Here is a 10,217-nt window from a genome sequence, read left to right as displayed (position 1 = left end):
ATTTAATATATAATTATATATATTATAATAATAATACCAGAAGCAGTACAAATGGTCTCTGGATCATGTAGGGATATCTGGCTGCATTTGCCAAATCAGTTAACAACATGACATCTTCTGCTTACGTTCTGCTGTCGAGGCTAGCTATTGGAATGAAGCCGACGGGGACAGAAGCCTCCCACTTCAAAGTTAACCCACTGGGGCTGACATGAACCAGCACCTTGTGTTTTACCCAGTGCCAGAACTGTGCAGTGGCTACCATATTGGGATCCTGAAGCTGAAGTTCCTGTATCAATCAGACAGCAGGGGTCAGCGCTGTGTGCTTTGCAAAGGTATTCAGAGACAGGACCTCTCCCACCAAATTAATCACGGGCACAATTTCTTTCTCTTCTCTATTGCTTTTCGTTCTTTTTAAAGAAGAGCCAAACCTCTACACGTGATCGAAGTGCAGGAATTTTGTGTTGCTAAATAAACTCCTGTTAACTCCCACCTCCTACTTAAAACAAAAACGTGACTGTTTGTTATTATTACTATATTTGGTGGAAAGAATTTTTCAGTCTGCTGTCATAGAAATTCCTCCTCTCCCATTTCTTCTAACAGAGCAGAATTTCTGTGTAATGAGTCAACGTGCTCATTTCTCAAACACCATTCATTGATAAATTTAATGTCTCCAGTTTCTCCTAGATAAAATGACACCAAAGTCTGCAGCTGCTCCTACTTCCTAGTTTGTAACTGTACGTGATATTATTGATATTGCCTATTATTCATTCTACTTCTGAGCCTGAAGTCCTGAAGTCAAAGCACGACTCTGGGACTCCTACAACTTGATGCCAAGAAAGGCTTTAAGGCCATTCGACCATCCTCCTGGACAGAACTATGTCTACTTACTCCTTTGCTACGCCAATTCTCTGAGGGACAACAGATGATGTACAGTGATCAAAGAGCTAAAAATAATTAAACTTGATCTTTCTTTCTGAATGAAAAAAAAACGCAAAACCCAGCTGTTTAGCACAGCCTAACACTGACTTTCCTGACATGTGGCCATGGAGGAAAGAGGGAGGTGTCTTTCCCAGGCAGAAAATTATCCTCCTCAGACAGGTACAGGAATCGGGACGTCATTTTCACCAGTCACCAGATGTGGTGCAGAATGATTTCATACGCCTTCCCCATTTGGCTGGACCTCCAAAATATGAGGACATTTCAGTGCCTTTCCAGACATGAGAAGTCCCATGGGTGTCAAAATGACATTGGAATTTTTTTCCTTTTTTTTTTTATTTTTTTAAATGATTCAGGATTTAACAAAGCCTCTTCCATAACTACCTCTCTTATCTGGACCATGATCTTTGATGTGGTGTCACAGTGAATTGTACAAGCAGCCAGGTCCTGCTGAAGCCTAGGTATGGAGGTAGAATGAAGGCTGAAGTGCAGAGGCAGTTGCTAGGGAACAACCCTCCCTCTATCTATGAGCTGTGGTCTCCATGGGAACCAGAAGAAACATGGCAGAGATCAGGCTCATCCTTGCTGATTGAAAAAAGAAGCAGGAGAGCAAAAGACTCATGTCTTGTGAAACACCTGTGTCCAGACATTCTCATCACATCCACAGGATTTCTTGGAGACTTTCTAGCAACGTCACAATAATCAACAAGACCGTATTTAAGCAGACGGCATCTTTAAGCACATCCAAACACTTCACATGAGCTCACTGACCCCCATCAGAGAGAAAGGGGCACGTGCCCCCATTTTCCACATTAGAAAAGGGGAGATGGTGGGCTGGCAGAAGGTCTCATGCTGAGTCAACAACAGAACCACAGCTTGGCTCTTCTGCGTCCAGCACCCAGTGCTGTATTTCAGCCCCAGACTTTTCATCCATTCTGCTCCACCACAGATCTGAGCTCTCACTAGGCTGCTGGAACCTCTGCAGGTCTCCAGGGAAGAGTGCAACTCTCCTTCATGTTGCAAAGCTGCTTTTCCCACCCAGCACAAGCAGAAGACAGGCAACAGACAGGAATTTAGAAATATTCACAAATGCATCATCTTAGAAGTAGATTTTATTCACTGTGAAAACCTGACAGATCTACAGAAATTCACTTATCCTTAGAAAAATTGGCAAAATATAAATCAGTGTATTTTTTCTTTACTTCTACCCCTTCCCTTTCCCTGTATCCTGAGCTGGAGACAGCTGCTAGATCTCCTTGCCCAAGAAACATCTCCCCCTCTAGGCCTTGTTGCGCTTCAGCTCAGAGATCTTGTAGCGAGGTGGGGCACGGTGGAACCACTCTGACCAGGACCCATCGTAAATCGCCACATCGCGCTTGCCGCACAGGTAGGCTGCCAAGGCAATGTGACACGCTGTGACGCCTTTGCGGCACGTCACCGCCAGCGGCTTCATGAGATCCACTTTCTTCTCACGGAATATGTCTTGGATCTCCTCGATGCTCTTCTCGTGGCCAGTTTCTGACAGGAATGAAACAAAGGGTATGTTCACAGCACCTGGGATGTGACCAGATTCCAGCCCTGCAAGAGTGAACAAGAAAAGGAACATGACCAAAGAGGTGGTAACGTTGGTGACGAAAGACACGTACAAAAGAGACGTTGAAGAGACATCCCTGCACAGACTCCCACTCTCCCCAAGACATGAATTTGTTTCAGGTGGTGACAAAGACACAAAGTAGTACAGGGCTAAAAAGAGGAGGACAAAGATTATTCAACTTTGCTGAAGTCAAAGAAAATTTAGCAAACTATTTCCACCCTGAAAGCAATGACAGGCAGGAATCTGAAAAAGCCCTGCATGTGGAAAGAATAAAAGAACCACCACCGAAAAGATCCTGACAAGGGCGTTAAGGGGATCTGTGCAAAGAGAAGCAGAGTAGTGCCCTTCTGACCTTCCCCAGGTATGCCAACAGCATGTAGTGACACAGCTTTCAGAAGCAGGACGCATGGCTTGTATATGGAATGTGTGAAAATAGTTATCTGATCACAGTTTATTCCTGTGTCACCCTACAATCATACTTCAGAAACATAAAGCAACCTTAAAGTCAGCCACACCACTGCTGAGGCAGCTATCTCGGGGCAATGGGGTCAGAGAAGTGAGATTTTAGATTTTCTATCACTTTTTATCCCCCACATGGATGAAATCAGCATGGGTTCTGTTTTTCTACTGGTATAACTGACCACCTGAGGCAAGGTGAAAGCTGGATCTCAAGAACAAGGTCTTTAGAAAGAAGCCTATACAAAAATATGCTGGATAAGATTTTCATCACGCCCTTGAAATTCAAACTCTGTCACTATCAGCTTAATCAAAGCCCATTACACTCAGTGGAAGCTTTTCCACTGACTTTGAGAGGCTTTGGATCAAACCTCAATGGAGCAGGAAACATAATATTTTACATTGGAAATCCATTTTGGGGAACGTTTCCTTGCTAGGTTTGAACTTCTAATGAGACAGCCCTGGGAAAGTCATGGAAATAGTGATCTGTTTCACTGACAGCTCTAAGTCATGAGGGTAACTGATCTCAGGAGACGGGAGACATTGGGGCACGGGACCTTTGTCGCTGTCAAATGATTAAAGTGTTACATCGTCAGAGACTGACATCACACATCAAAATGACATTGCGGTTCCATTGCCCACGCAGAGTGATGTGACGACACAATGAGAGGTCACAAGGGGGAAACGGGGTTTTGGCAGGATATTGAGGAAGGGATTTTTGCTCTGCTGGACAAAGAATAAGAGCCTGAAGACAACCAAAGCTGCCTTGAGTCAACGTCACAAGATCTCTCTCTGTTCCAGATGGACCCTCCTTGTCTCTTGATTCATCCTTCCCGAGTGGCTTAGAAATCTGGCACTGCTGTCTACTAGTCACCTCGTGCATCCTTCAAAAGTGTTTAGCATTACAGGGAGAAGTCAGGAGAAAAACTGCTGACTTCTAGAGGGACTAATATGAAAAAAAAAGAAAAAAGACAGTGTTTTGGACTGATGCTTTCACCACAATTTTTCCAGTTGCAGAAAACAAGTTATCACTTCAGTACAGAGATCTGCAGAACCCACGCTTATTAATGTAGTGTCCATATGACAGAGGGAAAATAAAAATATATATATTTGAAAAAGAGTGAAATGAGTGTGAGAACACCTTGTTCGTAGTTCTCAGACTACAGCAGAGCTTCTTATGGGAGAGTCACCCACCTGGGTTAGGCTACCGCTTTCCCAGAGTGAATTGTCCTGACCCTATGATTTGGCAAGGGATTTCTGCAAGGCTCTGCTGCTGTACTGGAGATGACTCCAATATAGGCAGGTCTCTGAGCAGCAAAACAACCCTCTCACACTGTTCTGGAGCACTTGGAAGTGAACTGAGGCCAAGAAGTCCTCGGAACTGAACTAGAAGGGCTCAAAGAAGTTTGCTGGGCCACTGATGCAGCTCTCAGGTGTCCTATGCCCAGTGGTCACAACTGGTTTCTAGACTGTTCACACAGTAGATAGATTGGTACCTCTCTCCTTTTGGAGATCGCCGTGACATACATTCACCACCATTAAACAAGGCTTCAGTTAGGAGCTGAGCAGATCTGAAAAGAACAGTCTCATTTTAGGGCACTTTTGACTTTGATCTATAGGGAGACTTCCGTGCTTCAGAAATTCAGAAGTCTGCTGGAGTGAGAAACCAGTGCTTACACTTGAAAGCTGGAATTCTGTAGAAACTGCATTTGCTCATGTATGTGTGTGTTCAGCTGAAAGAATGAGCTGACATTGCACAGCTACAAGCCCTTGGACTGCCTGAGAAGGGCTCTTGAGTGGTTGAGGAAGTTTTATCAGCTCTCCCTCTGCTAGGACAAGAGCAGAGAAACACAAGACTGGAAGGCAGGGCTGGATGCAGCTGGGATCTGAACACGGGAGAGATACATCCGCTCCTGCCTCATACGACACAGAGCACAATCCGTGCCAGATTCGTGCAGTCACCTTTACAAACTCCAGGACAAAACCCTAGGACTACAGAGCCTAGCTCCCAGCTACTACAGCAATTACTTTATAGGGTTCCTCTCATAAAAGCATCCACCTAAGGACTAGTTTGGATTCTCGCCATGAAACTTCCCTCACATGAGGAGGGGTGTTCATTTCCAACATCAAGATCATTGCAGTCAGTCCAGACACCATTTACCCGTGAGCTAACGCTGCCCGGCAGCTGGAATTGGTATTTTTCCCTTTCTGCTATTGCTCCAACACACCGACAGTGAGTGCTCAGCACTCCCAAGAGCCTCATGCCCTTAGCCCAAACGCAGTAAGAGCTCATTAGACATGCTGCCTTGGCCACCCCAGAAACAGTTCAAGATGACCATCTGGTTTCTGGATAAGGAGGTGGCATTTCATAGCATCTCCATCAGCAGGAGGAGGTTAATAATTGCTGCTGTCAAGGCCAAATTGCATCTGAGGTTCTTGCACCTAATTCATCCAAGTCCTATCCTCTTCTATTGCTTCCAAATGTGGGTCTTCAGCTCGTAAGAGAAATGTGAGCAATTAAGCATTTCAGGCTACTGAGCATTGAGCCTTGCTCTCTGTAGCTTTTCAAGTCCTGTCACTTCTATCACTGCGGGTGGTGCCTCATGTAATACTTCCCACATGATTATTTAAACATTCCCAAGGCTGTGCCAGCAGCACATTTCAGTAGCAACTCCCGATTTTCAGCAATGATCCAGAAAAACATGAAATAAACCAGAGAAGCACAATGATGGGACCACGCTGGCACATCCACTCTCAGCACAAGCTGTTCTTATCTCCCTTACCTACCTTTCAGTTAGTTTTCCGGGAATCTAAAGGTACGCGTGCTATTTGTCCTCCCTCACACAGAACTAAGAATTGCCCTGCTAATATTGTGTCCAAAGTATTAATGAAGACCAGATGGAACCAGTCTATCTCACAGGTGCTTCGAGTGACTAGGAAATAAAGATCAGACATAACTTCCAGGCATGCATGTTCTCATTTCTCTCAGCTGGCAAAGCAATCCTGCTAGCAAGGAAACAGGGCCTGTAGTTGCAGTGCAAGTTTAGCACACTATTTTACTCAATTTTGTCTGCATTTCAAACAATTTTTCTTGAAGTTTTTTGAAAGCCTTCCACTCTACTCATGTTATGATAATAGATCAATAGCTGCCCAGGTATGCCCAGGTGCTTATCTCCAAAATACAAACACAAACTGTCCTACAGAGCCATGCTCTGATTACATTTATTAAATTCTTGCCTCATGGGGTTGCAATGTCACATGACTGCCTTTAGGCATATATTTGGGATGCAGACTGCCTGCCTCACAGATCGGAGCACGTAACACATCCTGCCTCTTCAGAAATTATCATTTCTGCATCTTTCCCCATCTTCTTGCTACCCCTCCCCCTACTCTGCAGACTTACCCTCAGGAGAAAAAAAAAAACAACAACAAAACAAACAGTAGCACAGACTCCATGTAATTCTGAGGCTGTACACAAATAATCTTTCATCTGGAACCCCTGCTAACTGCACAGCAACCCTATTTACTGTTTCTCTCCTTGTTCTCTTTTTATTCACTTTGCCCAGCAGTTTTTGTTATTTGTTTTAATTCCTTTTGCCAAGTTTAATTCAGCTTGGCTTCTGGCAATCCTCCCTCACAATTTGTAACCTGTAATATGTTATTTTCTTCACTGCTTAATCCCCTTATCCACATCTGTTAAGATTCTCTGCTTAAATATACACTTTTTGTTGGCTATTTATTTAGCTAAGACTACAGCCCCTTCTCTCTAGCCTTTCCTATGAAAGCTCCAGATGGAATTTAACGTCAAAAAGATGAAAGATGTTCCTTGTTCACATTTAACTCCCTGTGGTCTTGGAGTTGGCTGGCTGCAGAGAGCTGTTCTTTTCCAAATGCCTGCTCTGCTGCCTCCTTTTTTTACCTCTCTCTCTTTCATTCAAATCGTACATCTTGGAAGGGACCACTAGTGATCTCACCTAACCTACCGTGAACTCATTGGAAGGAACACTTTAAGCTTCGTCCTGGCCAGCTCCCTGAGATTCCTCGCAGACAGATCAATCACCCTTTGCCACCGATGTCAAAATTCAGCGTGCCTAAACAAGCCAGGAGAGTCAACTCTTTAAGAACCAGCAGGGCCATGGTGCTAATTCTGGCAGCTGATGTTTGTCAGCCTCATCACATGAATGGACAGCTTTGGATTGTAGGTTCCCGTGGGCTGAAACAGACTTTGATAAAGTTTTTCCCTCTCCACACTGCGCCTTGAGCATGACCTCATGGTCAAAGTAGGGCCAGACCACTCGCAGCTGCAGACGCTTGGAGAAGAGAGGGAAGAAGCAATATTTTATTCTTGCTCCCGCTGCCACTGACAATTCAAGCTTTACGTTTGGGGCAGGGAGGACTGAAAGTAGGGAAAATCATAGAATCACAGAATGCACTGGGTTGGACAGGACCCTTAGAGATCACATAGTCCAACCCCCATGGGCAAAAACTTAAGAGCTGTGTATGCACAAGGGAGACAAGTACAACCCAAGGGCTGAGAATGAGAAGCAAAATAGTTGAAAACTCATGAAATGACTCTGGGTTTGCCTTTTTAGATAATGGCCTTCTTGTCTGGCAACGTTCTCCTCTTTTCTCAGGTGTCCAGCAAAAAGAATTCAGAAATTTGTGCCTTTTCAGTATGCATTTGTTCAGCTATAATGCCCTTTCCTCCGTTTTCTGTGCCCAATACTCAGAATTAGTCAGCACTAGTAACCATCACGCAATTATTTTTATTATCTGCCTGTAGATTGTCTCAGTTCAGGCAAGTTCCAAAGACCTGCACCCCGTAAGTGCCCGAATAAGCAGGCCCTTGCAGAACCTGGCTGGTCCATTGCTGAAAAACAACTCATGAGGAGGGCCGAATCACTGGTTCCTCCAGAAACACAGGAGACCCTGCAGGGACACCTTGAACCACTCAGAGCCGAAGGGGCTGCACATCTGACAGGCTTACGCCTCACACCATGCGTGGACACCTGAACTTGTTCATCCAGAGCAACACCTGCACTTGACACCTTTTGAGTCCTTGCTTATAGAAACGTCATCCATTTTTCTCCACCCTGGCAACTGGAGTAAACCTCTGAAAGCACCTAGAAAACAGCCACGTATTATGGCTTATCTTAAATTCTGTAGAGGTCTAAAACTAGCCAGGTAGCTGCTGCACAAAAATAAAACAGGGACAACTAATTCTTACCACAAGGAACTGAAAAACTAAAGAGGCAAAAGAGTCAGCTGAAATTAGCCTCTTCTAGAGATGGAGTTCATGGAACTGGAGAGATTAATTGACTTAATTAGGAAGTCAAGAGCTGAGGCAATAATTAAACTGAAATCACCTGAGAATGCAGCAAGTTCCTTAACCTCAAGGCCATTATTCTTCTCCAAATTGCAGGTCACCTTTATCGTCCCCGATTGGACAACCCTCATAATTAATCAGCATTGATTCCAAATTGCTCTTTTAGGTGTAAGCGCTGCCTTTTACCCACTGCTGGCTGTAGCGCAGCTACTGGCTGGCCTGGTTCAGAAGGCTGTCAAGCTCCTGTGGAACAAGCAGCTGCAGCTGGAGTGCTTATCCTGCTGGATCTGCTGTGGGAAGCAAAACTGGACCACCACAAATAAACTGTTCCGTGCTGACTCATTTCAAAAGGAAAAATCTGGTTTTGAGATGCTGTCAGGGGCTGCAGTTATTTGCCACCTGGTGACGACTTCCACTTTGGGAAAGAGAACGTGAAATCCACCTGCTCCCAGCGAGGAGCATTTCATTCACGTCCCGAGCTTAAAATTCAACCCTCACTTTTGGCAAGCTGCAGTAGGTGAAGAAACAGAATGAGCGATAAGCCTAACACCCCCTGCAACAGTCTCCTCTGTCACTCTGTCACCTCTCTCACCATCCCCACAGGCCGACTGGGTTTGGGACAACTCTGTATAGACGTTTATGCGTACCACGTGAGCGGAGCCATTTACAGCCTGAGGTTCGGAAGCGGGATTTTACTTCAGGATGCGTTGTCACGGCTGTAGGGCAGCACAGACATAAGAAAACAGCCAGAACAGAACAACTGACCTGCACCCGTTGCCTCAGGGCCACAGATGCCTGCCGCATGCCTGCTCCTGCAGCACGGAGCTCAACTTGCACCCAACAACTGCCACTGAGCTGTTCTGTGCTTTGTTTCTGAAAGCCTCCATTCCTTTTTAAACTATTTCTGTGATTGCCTTTCGGAGGGGAGGTTATGCTGGGACACACCAAGGCTTAAATTACACAGCAAGGGCCTCCTATAACCACCAACTCGAATTTCATTCTGGGCACATTGCTGCACCAGCTGCTCCCACTGCGCGAGACTTCTCCCACCCCTGCTCCTTGTGTGTCCTCTCGTGTTTGACCAAGGTAACAAAGTCAGTTTTTATTCCCATTTCTTGGGGCATCCAAAAGAGAGAGGTTGACAGCTCACACGTTCGGAAAGGTTTGGGGCTTTTCTTACTTAAGCTGGTTAGATTTGCTGGCAGAGAGCAAAAGGACAAAGATCAGCTGAAGCAAGTTCTCTATTTGCTGGAAACCAGAGCAAGAAGGAAAACGTCCCTTGGGTTATTGTATTGCCTAAAAACTGTGCTTTTTGCTGGCGCATTCATTACAGCAAGAGGCGCCTGTGTGAATACTGATAGCCTGTGTGTGTCTGCTAGCGTTAGATAGGACCCTGAACAAACCCCTGGGAGCTCACACCTCCTGTGTTTGCATTCCCTCTGATTAACTTCTGCAGGGCATGGGCTGGGGGATCCTGGTGCCAACTGACTGCAGACCTTTTCCTCCATTTCCTTCTGCAGCTTTACAGCCAACTGCAAGAAAAGCTTTCCGTGAGGGCACTGAGATCCGAATGCTCAACTGTGGATCCCTTAAGGTAAACCAACGAGTTAGGCTCAGGCATGCCTGCACATTAGTTAAAATCCATTTGCCGGCTGGGATGAGTCGTTACACCCAGACTAGTACTGGCACTCATCCCGCTCTGCTGCGGGCAGGGGAAGGTGCCATTCCCACCTCCGTTACCTTGGTCCAGCTCCGTGCCCCGAAACCGGCCCTCGGGGCGGGAATCCACCACCTGGAACTGCGGGGACCCCACATTCTGCATCATCTCCTCGAAGGTCTTCAGCAAGGCCCTGTTCAGCTTGGCTTTAAAGACAGCCGGGGCGGGCTGGCTGGCCTCTGCCGTGA

General features: G+C 45.8%; 1 protein-coding gene across 1 annotated transcript; it reads right to left on the bottom strand.

Moving 5' to 3' along the window:
- Positions 1–2,215: 2,215 nt before the first annotated feature.
- LOC104267470 (thiosulfate sulfurtransferase-like) lies at positions 2,216–10,212 on the bottom strand (the record flags this gene model as incomplete). The annotated part of the gene is made up of 2 exons (XM_009872816.1): positions 2,216–2,514; positions 10,053–10,212. Coding segments are annotated over 2 exons (459 nt in total), but the record flags the coding sequence as incomplete, so codon positions are not given.
- Positions 10,213–10,217: the final 5 nt, after the last annotated feature.

Source organism: Apaloderma vittatum, unplaced genomic scaffold (genome assembly GCF_000703405.1).
Source record: "Apaloderma vittatum isolate BGI_N311 unplaced genomic scaffold, ASM70340v1 scaffold38417, whole genome shotgun sequence".
NCBI lineage: Eukaryota > Metazoa > Chordata > Aves > Trogoniformes > Trogonidae > Apaloderma > Apaloderma vittatum.
The sequence above is the reverse complement of the archived record's forward strand: the minus strand, read 5'-3'. Positions and strand labels throughout refer to the sequence as shown.